At 44.5% G+C, this 19,899-nt stretch overlaps 2 protein-coding genes across 3 annotated transcripts; one reads left to right on the forward strand and one right to left on the reverse strand.

The window, feature by feature from the left end:
• Positions 1 to 1,360: 1,360 nt before the first annotated feature.
• wrap53 (WD repeat containing, antisense to TP53) lies at positions 1,361 to 13,654 on the reverse strand. 2 transcript variants are annotated; one of them, XM_046328377.1, is made up of 11 exons: positions 13,244 to 13,654; positions 12,450 to 12,953; positions 11,999 to 12,227; positions 11,686 to 11,781; positions 11,478 to 11,586; positions 11,188 to 11,276; positions 4,492 to 4,715; positions 3,177 to 3,394; positions 2,676 to 2,779; positions 2,322 to 2,465; positions 1,361 to 2,136 (listed from the first exon to the last, which is right to left on the reverse strand). In XM_046328377.1, the coding sequence occupies exons 2-11, from the start codon at positions 12,736 to 12,738 to the stop codon at positions 1,917 to 1,919; spliced, it is 1,722 nt and encodes a 573-aa protein (XP_046184333.1). In that variant the 5' UTR covers positions 12,739 to 12,953; positions 13,244 to 13,654; the 3' UTR covers positions 1,361 to 1,916. The 2 variants fall into 2 exon arrangements, with proteins under 2 accessions (XP_046184333.1, XP_046184334.1); XM_046328378.1 differs by having other exon boundaries at positions 13,226 to 13,654.
• LOC124013821 (gastrula zinc finger protein XlCGF57.1-like) lies at positions 13,446 to 19,743 on the forward strand. The gene is made up of 2 exons (XM_046328376.1): positions 13,446 to 13,735; positions 17,880 to 19,743. Exons 1-2 carry the CDS (start codon positions 13,567 to 13,569, stop codon positions 19,457 to 19,459), a joined length of 1,749 nt encoding a protein of 582 aa, XP_046184332.1. The 5' UTR covers positions 13,446 to 13,566; the 3' UTR covers positions 19,460 to 19,743.
• The last annotated feature ends 156 nt before the right edge of the window (positions 19,744 to 19,899 follow it).

Here is a 19,899-nt window from a genome sequence, read left to right on the forward strand (position 1 = left end):
TCTTTCAAAATGTCAAAATGCCATTATTTTATATAGCTACTTGCTTGATATCCCCCACTTGGAGGGAAATAATTTCTGACCGACTATAGAGCGTGGAGGCAGGCAGAGAGCGGGGGCGAGAAACCATTCATCAGAAATGGAACCAAATACTCTGTGCCATTGTAAGTAAATAACGCTCCAGAAAACACAATAACGTTTGAAAGGCGTCTTGGAACGAAGGTAGAATTTCGACACAGCTACACGTCTCATGTTGTTTGCAGTTTTTAATGGAGGCTCTCTAGAAGCGGGGAGATAAAAAGAGAAGAAACCAAAAGCAGGAGGAGGTAGAAGAACCTTATTCTACATTCCATTGTTAGTGGAAGTTGCGTACACAAAGCGTGGCTTGAGTGTTGCATTGTTGAGTCCAGGATGTGTGTGGGAGAGCATGTGTAGAGGCTGGTCTTGTTCAGCATCCTCTGTAGAAGCCCCATGTCAGACATGCTCTCAACCCCTAACAGACACCCCTAGACTGGTAACAGAAGATCACACACCCTTCTTACTAACGAGCCTAGGCTGGATAGATGAGGATTACACCCTCCCCATTCTCTGTTTGACTCCTAAAAATACCCTCAGACTCCTAAAAGAAGACTCTCTCGGCTAGTTAGATAAAGCACAGCTCACTGTTCTTCTCTCTGAAGATCACACCACTGATTCAGCACTAACAAGTTCTCCCCCTTTCGGCACGAACGCTCTCTCACCCGCTCTTTCTCCGTCTTGTACCCCACGTCACCCTCCCGAGGCCCTTCACTTAATTCTAAGAAGGTCGCTTAGCAACTTTCACAACACAACAGTGTCGCTCTCCAACTTGGCACTTAGCTCTACTTTATACCCGTGGTTTTACAATGTGCGTCTGTGTGCATTTGTTTGAGGGTGTGCTCGAAAGGTACATGACAGATCCTTCTCAGAAAACAAATATATATATAGTCCCCTGGGCTTTTTAGAATAGCGTATTCTACAACAACTAAATATAGAGACAAAACACAACAGATTTTTTACAACACATTAATTCAGCTGCAGCATAATGAGGTTTCTGTGTGAAACCGATAATCCACCTGTAGCAGTTAGTTTGCCCTCTAGTGGTTTCCCTGGATTTGCAGACAGACTACACCGCAACCAGCAACAGAGAACTTGCAAAAACAACCGTTCTTCCTATACAAATATTGCTAATCATTTACACCCCCCAACCCCCCAATCGGCCGTGCGCAGTAGATCACTTGCTAGGTGTCATGTTGACTCTCTGGGAAAGGAATAGGAAAGTACAGACCGACGTTTGTGTTGGTCTGTCATCTCGTTCACGATTTTAAAAAAGACGTTTGCAGTATTCGTCTGTGGTTACAGCAATTATGCTAACTGCTTACCGATTTTAATACATTCAGAAACTACAATATTCACCATGGCTTTACAAAAATATACATTTACTGATGCATGTATAGCGATGCCATGGTACTTGGCACTTGCAACAATTAAAAAAAAGACTAACACGAGGTAAACAGGACACTCCCCTAGAGCAACATATGATTGGAAGGTAGATTGATGTACATTCAACACAACACTGTGCTCATCCAACACACAGGGCCTAGTCTGGCTGTGGTGGTCATCTGAACCTGAGAGGTTTTACAATTACATTTGGAATTGGTAAGCTCCCTGCTAGCATTGTAGCACATTACCTTTCAATTGTAATAGCATGTTAGCATTCACAATAGTTTGTACCTTGGCTTCGAGACTGGGGAAACTGCAATTTCGCTGAATCCAAGGGACAACTCAATATATTGATTGCCATACTTTTAAAACAGAATAAGTACTACTAAATTGTCTCATATTGGCAGTTTGACATTTGGTTCAGTCCAGAGGGGAGTTTGAGATGGGCTACTTCACAATCAATCAATCACCACCGGCAGTGGTTCCTCCTGCGCCCCCTCGTTGGCTGGGCTAAGTGGTCCGGCCCACCACACAGTCAAAGCGTTGTCCTGTCTGACCTCTGGGGTAGGTGATAACATCACGACATCTCCCTCAGAGTCTCCATCACTACTGTCCCCCGGGGAGAGGAACTGCCGCTGCCCGCTGGACGACACCAGCAACGGCATGAAGGGGTGGACACTAGGGGGAGAATGGAGGGACGAGAGAGACGGGACGTTGACAGAAAATAAGAGCGATATTGAAAGGACAAATACGCTGCTGCCCCCAAACAGCAAGTGGGAGACCACTTCTAAACATCTACATATTTAGTATATTAAATAGATTCAGCAGGCAAACAATGCTAATAAAATCCTGGTAAAGCCTACCTGATGCCGTTGGTGCAGTCCCTATGGGCCTGGAAGTGGAGCTGAGGCTGCAGTAGCTCCTGGTTACCATCGGGGGGAGCTGTGAGGGTGTCCCACACTGACACCACCCCCCCTGTGTCACCACTCAACAAGTATCGGCCAGACCTACACGCACACGGTCAGCATTAACAACTACACACACAGAGACAGACCGAGAGATGGTATAATATGAAGAGCAGTTGTGAAGAGTATAATCTCCGAAGTTGTGAAGAGCATAATATGAAGAGTAGTTAAGGGTGCTAAGTCAAGGGTTTCTGAACTGGTGGAACGGGGACTGAGAGTAGCAGGAAGACAAGATGCAGGGTATGGACTTACGGGTCCAGGTCGAAGTAGATCCGCTGGTTGGTGGCCACATTCCTTTTCAGAGAGAATAGAATCTTTCCCGGGTCCCTCAGGTCCCAGCACAGAATCTCTGGGTCCTACACACACACACACACACACTTGTACAGCTAACCCTGTCGGGACTCAAAATCCTATTTTCCCTAACCTCTACGAAATAGTATTTGACCTTATGGGGACCAACAAAATGCCACCAGTTGGTGAAATTTGTGTGTGTTTAACTATTCTTGTGGCGACCCCATAAGAATAGTTAAACAAACACACACACACCTCAAGACTTACAAGTTAAATAATAACACTGATAGAGAATGTGGGTATGAGTGCGTAAATACAGTATGTGTTTTAGAAAACCACCACATTCTCCACTGTGACACTGTACTCCTCCTACCCAAATCTCTCTCTGAGTGGTCCGTTTTCTAAAGGACAACTCTTTTAAGCCCCACGTCTCCCTTTGAGGTTGTGTTTGCGTTCGCTCACCTTGCGACCCCCAGTGTACAGGTAGTGTCCGTCGGGTGAGAAGGCGAGGTGTGTGATGCCCCCGTGGTGCCTGGGCGGCAGCAGGGCCAGCTGAGAGCCATCCTGGCAGGAGTAGAGGCCTGCGGTGCGGGAGTACGAGCCACAGGCGTACACAGACTGGCACGGGCTGAACGCCATGCAGGAGATGATGCCACTCTGACCCTGACCCTGCTTCTTCACTGGGGAGGGAACACACACTCAACGTCCACATGGGTTCAGATCAACATATTAAGGACCGTTTCGGTTTGCGCTGCTGGTATAACTAATGGGTTAGAAATCTAGGAAAACATGTTTTATTTTACCAGGTAAGTCGACTGAGAACACATTCGCATTCATAGCAATGACCTAGGGAATAGTTACAGGGGAGAGTAGGGGGATGAATGAGCCAGTTGGAAGCTGAGGATAGTTACGGATGATTAGCCAGGACACCGGGGTTAACACCCCTACTCTGAACATAAGTGCCATGGGATCTTTAGTGACCACAGAGTCAGGACACCGGGGTTAACACCCCTACTCTGAACATAAGTGCCATGGGATCTTTAGTGACCACAGAGTCAGGACACCCATTTAGCATCCATTCCGAAAGACGGCACCTTATACAGGGCAATGTCCCCAACCACTGCTCTGGGGCATTGGGATATATACAGGTTTTTTTTTAGACCAAAGGAAATACTGCCTCCTACTGGCTCTCTAACACCTCATCCAGGAGCATCTGGTCTCCCATCCAGGGATTGGCCAGGACCAACCCTGCTTAGCTTCAGAGGCAAGCCAGCAGTGGGATGCAGGGTGGTGCAGGGTGGTATGCACATAAGAGCATTTGATGCAGCTGCGTTGGAATTATTTGATCACTTGAAAGACAAATACTGCACTTACCAGGATCCCCTGTGTTTATTTAACTAGGCAAGTCAGTTAAGAACAAATTCTTATTCACAATGACGGCCTAGGAACAGTATCCTTTGTTCAGGGACAGAACGACCAATTTTTTACCTTGTCGGCCTCGGGGATTCGATCTGGCAACCTTTCGGTTTCTGGCCCAATGCTCTAACCACTAGGCTACCTGCCGCCCCATTTATAGCTGACATTGCAAATTATAACGGATATTACTCTGTCTACACTGTAGAGAATGATTGAGCAAATAGCGCTACACAGCTGATTCAAATAATCAGAGCTTGATAATGAGTTGGTTATTGTAAATCCGATATATAGTGCTATAGGGCAAAAAACAAAAACGTGCCCCAGGGCAGAGTTCGGGAAACCGCCAATCTAGTCTACTAACCTACAGTGGGCCTTTCCTCACAATCTCTTCCAGGCCTGTCTGTGTAGAACACCCTGACTGTCTTGTCGAAGCCGCAGTAGAGCTGTGATCCGTCTGGGGAGAAGCAGAGGGAGTGGGCTGCGGTCAGCTCGTCCAGATGGTTGTAGGGCCTGAAGCTGGCACGCAGGTCCCCGTAGAACGCATCCCAGATATGGACCGGGTTATCACGACTGCTGCTGGCTATACTAGGGGGGAGATGGAGGAAAGGATGGATGGAGAGAAGGAAAAGGGATGGAGAAGGACGGTTGGAGAGGAAGAGATTGGACACGGAGGGAGTTTAAGGATGGATGAAAAAGAAGGGGTGGAGAGAGAAGAGGTTGAGGGAAATGATGGAGGTAGAAAGGAAACAAGTGTGGGTCACAACAGGACAAAGGAAGAGTCATGTTTTCATCTCACTTGAAAAACACACACTGCTTTGTGCCAGATCCATCAGAGGACATTTCAGTACTTCCCTCCCCAGTCACCATTTCAGCTTGAATTTCATTCAGCCCCTCTTATCTATTCACTAACAGTTTGTTGCTTTATAATGGACAAACAAAAAACGAGCCATCAACAGACAGACATACTGTATGGCTTTTCAACTAACAGAACTGTGGGGGGGAACCTAACAGCCCAACATAAACGCTTAAATATCACTGTCTGAACTGAGGCTCAATTAGCCAAGAGGAAATTAGCCTGGGCGGCTCAGTGCTCTTATGGCACTGTGTCTTTGTTCTGTCTGTTGGGAATCCCCTCATTAGAATGGTTCACCACAGCTAGCCTGGACACCGGCCCAGAAAGCAATTCAAAGGAGGAACACCAGTGACCATTCTACACTCCACAGGGGGGGTACAGCACATGGCTTTAGGCAGAGAGAGGGAGCGAAAGAGGGAGGGAGAGGAGGAAAGAGGAAGGAGGGAACGAGGGAGGAGGGAGAGCGTGAGAGAGAGGAGGGAGGGAAAGCGGTAGGTAGAGCGTGAGAGAGGAGGGAAAGCTGGAGAGAGAGAGAAACACAAAAAGAGAGAAATATGACAAAAACAGCCAAGAATCCCACTGCCACTTCACAGACCCTCACCACATGCTTGTAAATGATGTCATGTTTTTACTATCTCTACCAATCAGATCCTAGTACATTCCCCAGACACCCAAACAGGAGTACGCCTCATCCACCTGTGAGCATGACGCAACGATGTCTTCTAAACATACGGTTCATTTGACTCCCCGAACAAATGTTTAGGAAACGTTAGGGCCACGTCATCCCACCTGACTGACTCCACTCCGTAACCCTCAACAACACCAGACAAAACATCATGCTGTCTGAACACACAGACGGAGTTCACATGGTGGGTCAGGTCCTACTAGCAACCTCGTCCCAGTTACCCTGGCTCCTCCCAGAGTCCTGCTCTCAAGGGGTTCATCCCTCAGACAATCATCTCCTTGGTTCGTTCATGCTCTCAACCTCCACTCCCCCCTCTCTTTCGTCAACTCCCTTTCCTTTTTTCTCATTCTCTCCATTTCTTCTCGCTGTGAAGAAATGTTTTCTGTTCCGTGTCGTTTATGGTTTGATCCTTCACTCCTTGTGTACTGTCCCCCTTCCACCCAATGACCCCGCTCTCTCTCTCATTCCCCCTCCTTCTTCTAGTCTAGACGATATGTTGCTTTCCTCGCTTCGTGCGGTGGACCACAACCCACGCTGGGCACTGATCAGAGAGGAACTATCGGAAGCAGTGTGAAGGGGTTGGGGGGGGGGTTAAGCGGTGCGTGCTGTTGGTAAGGAGGCCTCGTTAGCGGCCTCCTTACCAACCCGTAACAATGGCATTCTCCACGGTAACGGCTGGGCAACATTGATCTCAGCTTGCCACGGCACAGACTGAGTCATAATAATTACAGTGCTTTAATGAGGCCCTTTAAAAACAGTCAGTTCTGTTAAAGCCGCAATATGTAACTTTTTGGGAGCCCTAAACAAATAGCCAATAAGTATTCAAACACTATTCAACCATGCCTCGCAAGACGGGGCACCTACAGTATTGGTAGACGGGTGAAAATAAAAGCAGACATTGAATACCCCTTTGAGCATGGTGAAGTTAATTACACTCTGGATGGTGTATCAATACACCCAGTCATTACTAAGATACAGGCATTTTTCCTAACTCAGTTGCTGGAGAGGAAGGAAACTTCTCTGGGATTAAATTAAAAAGGAAATAAATGTGGCAAAGAAAGGAACTTTATTGTCATGAATACAAAGCGTTTGTTTGGGGCAAATCCAACACAACACTGAGTACCACTATTGATATATTGAAGGATGGTGGTGGCTGTTGTAGTGACTGTATTACCACCACACTGGCTCCCGAGTGGCACAGAGGTCTAAGGCACAGCATCTCAGTGTTAGGTGTGTCACTACAGACCCTGGGTCGATTACAGGCTGTATCATAACCATTTGTGATTGGGAGTCCCATAGAACGGCGCACGATTGGCCCAGCATTGTCCGGGTTTGGCCGGGGAAGACCGTCATTGTAAATAAGAATTTGTTCTTAACTTACCTAGTTAAATAAAAGAATTGACCGTTGAGTCATGGTTATATCCTCTTATGCACTATGCATATGTATTACCCTTTAACCTAACCCCTAGCTAACATTAGCCAGCTAGCCAGAATTCCTAACATACCATACCTTTTGCAAATTTGCATAATAAGAATTGTAATTCGTAACATATCCTACCAAAATGGGTCATGGGCAAACAATTTTAATACATACCAAAACATTACACGAAATGGAGTGTCTCGGATTTATGTACAGAAGAATACGAAATGAAGGAATTGTCAGTAGAGCTCCGAGACAGGATTGGGTCGAGGCACAGATCTAGAGAAGGGTACCAAAAAAAAATGTATGCAGCTTTAGAAATCCAAGACCACAGTGGCCTCCATCATTCTTAAATGGATGAAGTTTGGAACCACCAAGACTGTTCTTAGAGCTGGTCGCCGGGCCAAACTGAGCTATCGTGGGAGAAGGGCCTTGGTTAGGGAGGTAACCAAGAACCCGACGGTCACTCTGTCAGAGCTCCAGAAGTCCTCTGTGGCGATGGGAGAAGCTTCCAGAAGGACAACCATCTCTGCAGCACTCCACCAATCAGGGATTTATGTTAGAGTGGCCAGACAGAGGCCACTCCTAAGTAAAAGGCACATGACAGCCCACTTGGAGTTTGCCAAAAGGCACCTAAAGTACTCTGACCATGAGAAACAAGATTCTCTGGTCTGATGAAACCAAAATTGAACTCTTTGGCTTGAATAACAAGCGTCACGTCTGGAGGAAACCTGGCACCATCCCTATGGTGAAGAATGGTGATGACAGTATCATGCACTAGGGAAGTTTTTCAGTGGCAGGGACACTAGTCAGGATCGAGGGAAAGATGAACAGAACGAAGTACAGAGAGATACTTGATGAAAACGTCCTTCCAACAGGAATTGCTTCAGGACAAGTCTCTGAATGTCCTTGAGTGGCCCAGCCAGAGCCCGGACTTTAACATCTCTGGAGAGACCTGAAAATAGCTGTGCAGCGATGCTCCCCATCCAACCTGACAGAGTTTGAGAGGATCTGCAGAGAAGAATGGGAGAAACTCCCCAAATATAGGTGTGCCAAGCTTGTAGCGTCATACCCAAAAAGACTCAAGGCTGTAATCGCTGTCAAAGGTGCTTCTACAAAGCACTGAGTTATCTATGCATAGTCACTTCAATAACTCTACCTACATGTACATATCACTTCAATTACCTCAACACCAGTGTCCCCGCACATTGACTCTGTACTGGTACCCCCTGTATATAGCCCCACTATTGTTATTTACTGCTGCTCTCTTACTTGTTTGGGGGTATTTTCTTAAAACTGCATTGTTGGTTAAGGGCTTGTAAAGTAAGCAGTTCTATACCTGTTGTATTCGGCGCATGTGACAAATACAATTTGATTTGAGTAAAGGGTCTGAATCTTTTCCCATATTTATTTAGCTAACTAGGCAACTCGGTTATTAAGAACAAATTCTTATTTACAATGACGACCTACCCTGGCCAAACCCGGACTACGCTGGGCCAATTGTGCGCCGCCCTATGGGACTCGCGCAATGCCGCCGGGGGTACGAGATATATAAAAAATGTGATTCACATTTTCAAAGAGTCCATAAAGATTTTCCAACGGGGCTATGCAGTTTCTCCCGACGCCACGTGGGTACACTGCAGCATTCACCGAGAGGCTCTTGCTGCCAAGGGAATGCCTGACAGCTTGAAAGACGTTTTGGACACTACAGCGAAAATGGTTAACTTTGTTAAAGCAAGGCCCCTGAACTCTCGTGTATTTTCTGCATTATGCAATGATATGGGCAGCGACCATGTAACGCTTTTACAACATACAGAAGTGCGCTGGTTATCTAGGGGCAAAGTATTGACACTTTCTGACCGCTTGCATGATGACGAGTTTCTCACACGACTGGCCTATCTGGGTGATGTTCTTTCTCACCTGTATGATCTGAATCTAGGATTACAGGGACTCTCCGCAACTATATTCAATGTGCGGGACAAAAATTGAGGCTATGATTAAGAAGTTGGCGCTCTTCTCTGTCTGCATTAAAAAGGAGAACACACAGGTCTTTCCATCATTGAATGATTGTGCAAATAAACTCAAGCTTACGGACAATGTCAAATGTGACATAGCGAAGCACCTGAGTTGGGTGCGCAGGTACTTTCAAAACGGACGGCACAAACAACTGGATTCGTTACCCCTTTCAAGCCCTGCTTCCAGTCCACTTACCGATATCTGAGCAAGGGAGCCTCAGTGAACCATGCAGCCGATGTAAGTTTTGATTTCTAAGACAGCCTAAGGTTTGTATCATTCACAACTAATGTTGCCAAATAACTCTAAATCTAGTGTATAGGACCCGTTTCAAATGATCACTCTTACACTGAACATAGCCACTTCACTTGCGTACTCTCGTTCTGGAATTGGAAAAATATCCTTTCTATTTTATTCACCTAAGTACAATTATATTCTTCTCACGATAAAATTATAGAATATAAAATAAATGGCAGGGGACTTAAGCATATCTTGTCTGCTAAATGAAAAGGCCTACGGTTCGGCGCATTGCCAGATAACACAGTAGGCCAACTCATTCTGTTCATCTCAAATACTTTTCCTTCATATAATAATGTTTCTTATGACATGGATAAAATAAATAATGGATTTATTTTGATGGCGTAAATTACATTGATTTATTATACTTTCTTTAAAATGTAGATGTTCCAAAAGTGGCATCTGCGGCTTGCATCCGTGGAGGCCTGGAGATAAACGCGTTTATGTTCATTAATGGTCAATTACCGTGAGACTGGCAGCCTTTTGCATGACAATAACCAGTTGACAAAATTTCATGACCACCACAGCCCTAGTGGTAGCTGCATCATGTTATGGGCATGCTTTTCACCGGCAAGGACTAGGGAGTTTTTTTTAGGATAAAAATAAAGAGAATAGAGCTAAGCACAGGCAAAATCCTAGAGGATAACCTGGGATCAGTCTGCTTTCCAACAGATATTAAGGGAGACAAATTCACCATTCAGCAGGACAAGAACTTAAAACAAGAACAAATGCACAGTGGAGTTGCTTGCCAAGACGACATTGAATGTTCTTGAGTGGCCTAGTTCCTGAGTGGCCTAGTTACAGGCTTGAAAATCTACGGCAAGACTTGAAAACGGCTGTATAGCAATGATCAACAACCAACTTGACAGAGCTTGAAGAATTTCTTATAGAATAAATGTGCAATTATTGTACTATCCAGTTGTCCAAAGCTCTTAAAGACTTACCCAGAAAGACACAGCTGTAAAAGAAAAGTTGATTCTAACATGTATTGACTCAGGGGTGTGAATACTTGTGCATTTAATTTTCAATAGATTTCTAAAAACATGTTGGGGTATTGTGTGTAGATGGGTGAGAAATCCATTTCATCCATTATGAATTCAGGCTGGAACAACAAAATGTGGAATAAGTCAATGGGTACGAATACTTTCTGAAGGCACTGTAGCTTAAAGGGAAATTAAAAAAAACATAGGAATAATCTCCAGCACCACCCTAGCATCAACATGTGTGAGAATGGCACATTTCTACGTTTTGTAGTAAAAAAGATAGAACGATCAAGTGTTTCCAATGACATCATTAACCAATTAGTAGGCAATGCCTAGTCATAATTGATCAAAATCACACCGATGAAGTCATTGGAAATACTTAACTTCCTCTATCGTTTAACAATAAAACATAGAAACGCACCATTTTCACTTATGTTGAGGTGGTGCTGGAGATGATTAATACAAAGTTGAACCATTTTGAAGTCTCCCTTTAAAGCTGGAATCAGTCAAGCTGGAATCCATAGCAGTGAAACGGACACGTCCGTTATCGATATTAGAACAACAAAGACCTGTTTTTTTCCCACCCCCTTAGATCCTCATTGCAGGGGTGATAGAACAGCTTAATATGTAATGATTTTTGGGGGGACTGCGGTGCGTGACGTTCCCCAGCAAACAACAAAAACAGAAGCAGGATAGACAGTGGAACTGCTAACCCTACTGCGGATTCCATCTTTAAAGTGCTTTGTGACAACTGTTGACATAAAAAAAAATGGCTTCATAAATAACGTTCGATTGTTTGAACTCACAAGCAGGAGTCAGGGTCCAGGGAGCTCATCTTGGGGTACCAGCAGTAGTCATAGATGGTGTCCCCCTCTGCCATCTTCAGCACTGGACTCTGCAGGCGAGGGAAGGGGAGACACGAGATAAATACTGTGTTGATCTCCAAGGGGAACCTAGCCATTTTAGTCAGTTACCCTGTGGTGTATTCATTACGCAATAAGTTTTGCAACAGAAAACAAGGGTTTCTATTGGACAAATTCAGGTTGATCCCTGTGTTTTGTTGGCTTTTTAGTGAATTAAATCTCTGGAGCCTCACCATCTCAGTGAGCAGGTCCCAGTTGTAGCTATAGATCTCAGGGGGGAGGTTGTAGACACGCAGCACGTTGTCTGCACTGTTGGTCAGGATGCACAAGCCATCTGGGGCCCTGGAGAATTAACAGTTACTTCTTCAGATAGCCTGTAAAGCAAAATGGATTCTAAAGCCACGTAATCAACCAAGGAACAATATTTTAAGAGGGAGTTACCATTTGCAGCCCTTGAGGTAGTTCTCAGGAAGGCTGGAGTACTCAGCCCAGGAACCAGTCAGCATCTGGGGGTTCTGGCTGAAATCGAGACCCAGGCTGCAGATAGGAGAGGGGGGATAAGAGTAGGCCGCAGTACATGAGAAATACATAGATGAGGACAAACAAAACAGTGGATGGATAATTTAAAGGTTTGGACACCCAAATATCACCGCCGAAATGTTTCTTCAAACCTTGAATCTCTGTGTGCTTAATTTTTTTGCTTCTAATTATTTATCTAGAATAATCTAGAATAATCCTAAAATTCTTCACATACTTTTGTCCTTCGCTGGTGCTTTCAGCTGAGCTTTCCTGTTCCCCCTCTTCCACCTCTTCCACCTTCTCCTGTTCCCCCTCTTCCACCTTCTCCTGTTCCCCCTCTTCCACCTTCTCCTCTCCTCCCTCTCTCGTGCCATGAGCCTCACAAGGACCTCCATTCTCATGGCATTCTACTTCTTCGGCTCCTGCGTCTTCTCCTCCTTCCATCACACTTGGCTGGTTGGCCTCTGTAACAGATATGGATAAACATTATGAGTTAAATACTATTATTCCATTCAGTCAAGAGGCTAGAGGCTATGTTCCCCCTTTTTGGTCTTCAAAAAAACCCTTATTTTTTTAACAAGGAATGTGAATCAAACATATGATAAGCATTGACTTAGAATATTTAGAGAAATGCACACCAGTGAAGGAAGCTTTTCCTGAAATACAACAACTGGTAACAACTTTACCTCCATTATGGGTCAGTACAGCCAAGTCTTCCTGCCTCAATCCTGCCTGTTCTATGGGTCCTCCATGTGTATCAGGGGGGTCCAGGCTGAGACTCAGCTCCAACCCATCTCCACTGAGCCTAGGCTGCTTAGCCACTGGAGGGGCCTCTTCTTCTTTATTCTCCCCCAGTTCCAAGCACTCACCCTGGGATAGAGGTGGAGCTGATTGAGGAGGATCACTTTCCGCCTCTGCCTCCCGCCCAACTCCTGCCACATCCCCACTTTCACCCCCCTCTACCGGACCAGACATCTCTCGATCACTATTTCGTCCTATCCTTCAGTGCTTCCTCTCAAATCTTCTTTCCCCCGGCGTCACAGTGCTGAGTTGTATATCCTGCCTCCCTGGTGGTCTGCCTGTGTCAGACGTTAGTGTGGTAGGTGCTACTAGGGTGCTTCTTCCTGCACTGTGGATGTCTCAGTCTGGTTGTGGTCATCACAGCACCCACGGCACGGGACACTGGAGGGCTAGAGGGGTTGGCAAGGAGAAATTGAATGCGAACACACTACATCATGGGTGCACGTCAAATAAAACCCATCTAGGTAGCTAACAAACATATCACCAATCATTCAGCACTACATCACAATATCGACAAAATTACGCCATCAGTGTTGTTAGAATGATATTCAATGCGAGGGTTGGTTAAATGACGGCTAGTTTAGCAATTAGCTAACTAGCTACTACAAAACATTAGTTACAGATGGACAACTAGCGATGCTAACTAATGTTAGCTAGCTACCTCTTTGGTCGGCCTTACGTTTTTTTTATTAGGTTTCGGCAAAGGCGAAACTCTTCTTTACTGAAATTGAGTATTCGAACGAGAACAACGGAGCAGCACACTGGACTTGGATAGCAGCAGTCGCGAAGTCATGCTGCGAATTCGTAAACACAAGACACCGCCATGTTACGTTCACCAGAACTATCGCGAGACTTCAAGCTAAACGTAGCCCTTCCTCGGAAGTAGGGGGCGACTTTTTTAAACGATTTTGCGTTCCTTGTGTGGACAAAAGAAAGACACACTGACTGAACCAAATATAATTTACATACGGCATAGGCTACCCAACCTGATCAACTGAAAAAATGCCTAAACTACAGTTGTTGCGTTTATTTTTAAATGAGCGTTTATCGGAGTCTGCTGCTGTGGAGATTTTCGAAGCAGTTGAGAAAGCGGTAGCGGAGTACCAGGAGGAGAATGATCGGCTACGGAGACTGCTGCGGTTCACACCAGAGATACAACTATGTAGAATAGGTTCGTATGTATTTTTTTGGTTTGTAAACACTAATTTGTATTATTTTAGAGATCCTGGTTTATAACCGCGGATATCGATTCTGCCAATGGAGCATTGCTTTTGTGGCACTGCCGATATCCGCGGGTTTAAGGGCCAGATAGATAATGAAACCCCTTCTATATATGATGCTTAGATTGAACGCGCTGTGCATTTCGTTTTAGGCTATCAAACAACATCCACAACGACCATTGTTTTCCACCTCGTTTCAAACTGTTGTTAAACAGTTTTTCAATTTGAATAATCACAGTGAGGTGAGTTTTAAATTCACGATACTGTTTTGAGGACAAGTGTTTGATGTGATTTTCTATTGCATTTGCATTGATGCAACATGCAAGGGGCACCTTTTGGTTTTAGAAGTGTTAGGGACATAACTTGGCGGGGGGTCTGAGGGTCATCCCACTTTGTGGAGTATCGAAACGCTAATTTCCTGAATTTCGACACAAATCTAATATGACCCATGACCCTCCTAGCCATCTCTATTTAGAACAACAAAAAGTAAGCAAGAATGACAACAGTCATCAAACTATGTAAGATACCGTTATTAAATATGTTTAAGGGAGAATCTGTAGATATACTGAGATGGGGAAAAAAACACTCTGCCAGAATTAAGCCATTCAACACAAGACCATAACATATATGTCCCCTTTTGTGTTTTACATCTCCAGCAGAGGAATGACATTTCTGAGTGCATGATGTTCAGTTTCACTGGCATATAGAAGAGCCAGCAGCATACCACCTTGCTTCTGAAGCTAAGCAGGGTTGGTCCTGGTTAGTCCCTGGATGGGAGACCAGATGCTGGTGTGGTGTTGGAGGGCCAGTAGGAGGCACTCTATCCTCTGGTCAAAAAAAAAATCCTAATGCCCAAAGTGATTGGGGACACTATCCTGTGTAGGGTGCCGTCTTTTGGATGGGGCATTAAACATGACTCTCTGAGAGCATTGAAGATCCCATGGCACTTGTCATAAGAGTAGGGGTGTTAACCCCGGTTTCCTGGCTAAATTCCCAATCTGTCCCTTAAACCATCATGGTCACCTAATGATTCCCACCTTACAATTGGCTCATTCATCCCCCTCCTCTCCCCTGTAACTATTCCCCAGGTCGTTGCTGTAAATGAGAACGTGTTCTCAGTCAACTTACCTGGTAAAATAACAGAACAATAAAATAAATATAGTATGTTCTGTGGACGGTCTTACACTGCAGTTATTTATGTTTTGAGATTATATGAACATGACTGGGCATTCTAACATCTCTATCCATTCATCATCAATAGTGTTTCCCAGGTCTTCCTCACATTTTTGTTTTACATGTTTCAGTGTCATCGGCGAGAGCCATTATCAACCCTTGATACCGTTTGGAAATCAACTTTAGAGATTTGTCAGACTGCCTTAAAAATAGTTTCAGTCTTTTGAAGCTTCTTGCTTGTCCAGTGTTTGCCGCACTGAGAGAATAAAGTGTTGTATCTGCAAGAGTTCACCTCTGTGCCGTCACAGACTGGTCTTCCCTGGCTGCCTGACCCTGATGAGACCCCTGTCGCCATCTGCTCCTTCTCCGATGAGGCTTGACAAAGAATGACCTTGGTGTACATTTATACATTCATTCTATTCGTGAACAATATGACGGTTCAATAATTGAAATGATCATTATTCCCAGATCCCAGACTGTTGCCTACCCATCAACTCAAGATGGGACATTGTATCCATTTACTGATTGTTATAATGCAAAATTCAGTTGAGCTCTGTAGACTGGTCTTCCCTGGCTGTCTGACTCTGCTGGGACACCTGTCACCATCTGATTCTGTTAAGACGTGATGAGCACAGTGTTGTGTACTGACTGTGCACCGTGACATTGAAGCCTGTAGAGTGGTTTATAATGTGTCGGTGAGAAAAGTAGGAAATTAGCTAGGGAAACTTGACAGATCAACGTTCCGTTGCTATACTGACTAATAAAAACTCATATTACGTTGAAGAAACGTCAGAATATATCGGTCTTCAATCGTTTGGCCTCTGGTTAAATCGTTTGAGTCAGGTCTAGTGATTTGAGGCAAAAATAATTGCTGAAGTTGGTAAGCTAGCTAGCTAACGTTTGGCTAGCTCTAGCTAATGGTACATCATAAAATTTACTTCTGTTGAAACGGGCCAAAAAAAAGGCTACAAAACATTTCCATACTCACAACAGCTGTTAGATACTGCTACCTGACAGATAGCTAGAGGATAGCTAGAGCCGAATTGGCTGCTAGTAATGTTAGTTCATTCACTTCAGTCGAGAGGGGATGAAACACTGGCTAACGTAACATGTCAGTTACACTACTACCTCAGCACTGGGAATAAATATATATATTTTCTGTCAAACAGCAGTTACCTTGCCAGCTAAATCAGTCAACTAAAGAGTAGCCCGTTTCTGCTCTGCTTGCTTTTACAACTCAGGAAAAAAAAGAATGAATCTCAGAACATTTTGTATTATTCTGTATGTAAATCCGAGACACTCCATTTAGTATGATATGTTACAAATTACAATTCGTATGCTATGTTAGGAATTTGCAAAATATACAAAATGTTATGAATTTGAAATAAAAGGTGGCTAATAACGTTAGCTAGGCTAGGGGTTTGGGTCATGGGTGAGGTTAAAGGGTTAAGGTTAGCTAAAAGGGTTAAGTAACATGCGAAGTAGCTAAAAAGTAGTTGAAAAGCTGCTTATTAGGTAAAATGCTAAAGTCCTCCGTGATGAGATTTGAACTCGCAACCATTTTCTTGCTAGAAGTTTGCGTAACCATCGGTCTTATGTAACAATACCAAACAAAACATATCATACTAATTTTAGTTTTTGGATTTACATTTACTGTGTTATGTCTAGTTTATGAGACCAGGCTGCCAGAGTGTATGAAAGGAGATTGTCACTCAATGGTCATGTGGGCATTTTACTAGGATCATGACTGCTGGTGTGGTGGTAATAAGGTCACCGCAACAGCCCTACTAGATATCCCTGAGGGGTATCATACGAAGCAAGCTAGATCTACTCAGGGTTTTCTAAAGCTAACCAGCTTCAGTTAGCTTCACATTCCAGCTCGGGCTTCATCCGCAGGACCCAGGCCCGGGGGTCTATTCAGAGCCCTTTCCTTTTTCCACATTTTGTTACGTTACAGCTTTATTCTAAAACTTATTAAATACATGTTTTCCCTCAATCTACACACACTACCTCAATACCAAAAATATATATATACCTTATTTACGTAAATATTCAGGCCCTTTGCTTTGAGACTTGAAATTGAGCTCAGGTGCATCGTGTTTCCATTGATCACCCTGGAGTTGTTTCTAAAACTGTGGTCATTTAAATTGATTGGAAATTATTTGGAAAGACCTGTCTATATAAGGTCCCACAGTTGACAGTACATGTCAGAGCAAAAATCAAGGAATTGTCCATAAAGCTCCGAGACAGGATTTTGTCAAGGCACAGATCTGGGGAAGGGTACTAAAACATGTCTGCAGCATTGAAGGTCCCCAAGAACACAGTGGCCTCCACCATTCTTAAATGGAAGAAGTTTGGAACCACCAAGACTCTTCCTAGAGCTGGCCGCCCAGCCAAACTGAGCAATCGGGGGAGAAGGGCATTAGATCAGGGAGTTGACCAAGAACCCAATGGTCACTCTGACAGATCTCCAGAGGTCCTCTGTGGAAATGGGAGAACCTAACAGAAGGACAACCATCTCTGCAGCACTCCACCAATCAGGCCTTTATGGTAGAGTGGCCAGACGAAGCCACTCCTCAGTAAAAGGCACATGACAGCCTGCTTGGAGTTTGCCAAAAGGCACCCAAAGACTCTCAGACCATGAGAAACGAGATTCTCTGTTCGGATTTATTTATTTATAGGGGACAATGCACATTAATCAACATCAATATTACAACATCCATGTAAATGTGCCAGGTTTAGTCAAAAGCTCATTTCCACTGCGAATGTATAGCCTACAAAATGAATTGAACGTATAAACAATTGATATATGTGATTAAATAAGTGTCTGTATCACAACACGCATTTTGAAATGGCATTGTGCACTCAGGCATATCTAAAGACTATAAATGTAACCTCTGCTTCTCCTCTCCTTCCCTCCAGACTCCCTGCAGTTCTCTCTTGCTGTCTCTGAAGAGAAGGTTCCCCCTGAGCAGCAGCACTGTGGGCAGGAGTGGAGCTCCAGTCTGGGGCAGGAGGACCCAGAGCCCACACAGATCAAAGAGGAACAGGAGGAACTCCGGATCAGTCAAGAGGAAGAGCGGTTTCAAGGGTTGGAGGCTGACATCACAGAGTTCAAATTCCCTCCTACCTGTGTGAAATATGAATGTGATCAGGAGGACCCACTTCAGTCCATGACTGAACAGACTATGGAGAACAGAGAGAGTGACTCCAAACCAGTTGATCTCAAACCTTTTGGGACTGTGACCCGCCTAAAGGGTCTCGACATTCCCTTTGACCCTCCAGGTAGTCAAAACAATGCCTCCAGTCACAGCTCTGCTACAAGCAGCGACCATGTAGGACTTAACAGCAGCCCACCATTGGATCTAATTGTGCACAAACTGGCTCACACGGGGAAGAAACTATTTAGCTGTGGTGACTGTGGGAAAAGCTTCAGTCAAAAGGAACACCTAGGGAACCATGTACGCATTCACACAGGAGAGAAACCGTTTAGCTGTGGTGACTGCGGGAAAAGCTTCACTGTCAAGGGGAACCTAACAGTGCACAAACTGGCTCACACTGGAAAGAAACCATTTAGTTGTGGTGACTGCGGGAAAAGCTTCTATCAGAGCCAGGAACTAACTGCGCATATACGGACTCACACTGGGGAGAAACCGTTTAGCTGTGGTGACTGTGGGAAAAGGTTTTATCACAAGATTACTCTAAACCGACACATTCAGACTCACACAGGAGAGAAACCGTTTATCTGTGGTGACTGTGGGAAAAGGTTTTATCACAAGATTACTCTAAACAGACACATTCAGACTCACACAGGAGAGAAACCATTTATATGTGGCGACTGTGGGAAAAGCTTCAGTCAGAAGGAACACCTAGGGAACCATACACTGACTCACACAGGAGAGAAACCGTTTAGCTGTGGAGACTGTGGGAAAAGCTTCAGGCAGAAGGGGACCTTAAATACGCATAAACTGACTCACACGGGAGTGAAATCATTTAGCTGTGGAGACTGTGGGAAGAGCTTCATTCTGAAGGGGTCCCTAAAGTTGCATATACAGACTCACACAGGTGTGAAACCATTTATATGTGGAGACTGCGGGAAAGGCTTCTATCTGAAGGGAGACCTAGGTAAGCATATACTGACTCACACAGGTGAGAAACCATTTAGCTGTGGAGACTGTGGGAAAAGCTTCAGGCAGAAGGGGACCTTAAATACGCATAAACTGACTCACACGGGAGTGAAATCATTTAGCTGTGGAGACTGTGGGAAGAGCTTCATTCTGAAGGGGTCCCTAAAGATGCATATACAGACTCACACAGGTGAGAAACCATTTAGCTGTGGAGACTGCGGGAAAAGCTTCAGGCAGAAGTCGGCCCTAAAGACGCACACACGGACTCACACTGGAGAGAAGCCATTTCACTGTGGAGACTGTGGGAAAAGATTCAGTCAGAATGGGGCCCTAAAGAAGCATTTATTGACTCACACAGGAGTGAAATCATTGTAGCTGTGGTGACTGTGGAAAAAGCTATCAGAAAAGACACCTAACTGAACATATTCAGACTCACCCAGGAGTTAAACAACATGACTGCTCAGTCTGTGACAGAACATTCGTTACGGCTCATCTGCTGAAGCATGTTAATAATGTCTTCAAAGAATGAAACGCGGGAGGACAAATATACAGTGGGGCAAAAAATTATTTAGTCAGCCACCAATTGTGCAAGTTCTTCCACTTAAAAAGATGAGAGGCCTGTAATTTTCATCATAGGTACACTTCAACTATGACAGACAAAATTAGAAGAAAAAAAATCCAGAAAATCACATTGTAGGATTTTTGAATTTATTTGCAAATTATGGTGGAAAATATGTATTTGGTCAAGAACAAAAGTTTATCTCAATACTTTGTTATATACCCTTTGTTGGCAATGACAGAGGTCAAACGTTTTC

This window comes from Oncorhynchus gorbuscha, linkage group LG25, assembly GCF_021184085.1.
Source record: "Oncorhynchus gorbuscha isolate QuinsamMale2020 ecotype Even-year linkage group LG25, OgorEven_v1.0, whole genome shotgun sequence".
Classification (NCBI taxonomy): domain Eukaryota; kingdom Metazoa; phylum Chordata; class Actinopteri; order Salmoniformes; family Salmonidae; genus Oncorhynchus; species Oncorhynchus gorbuscha.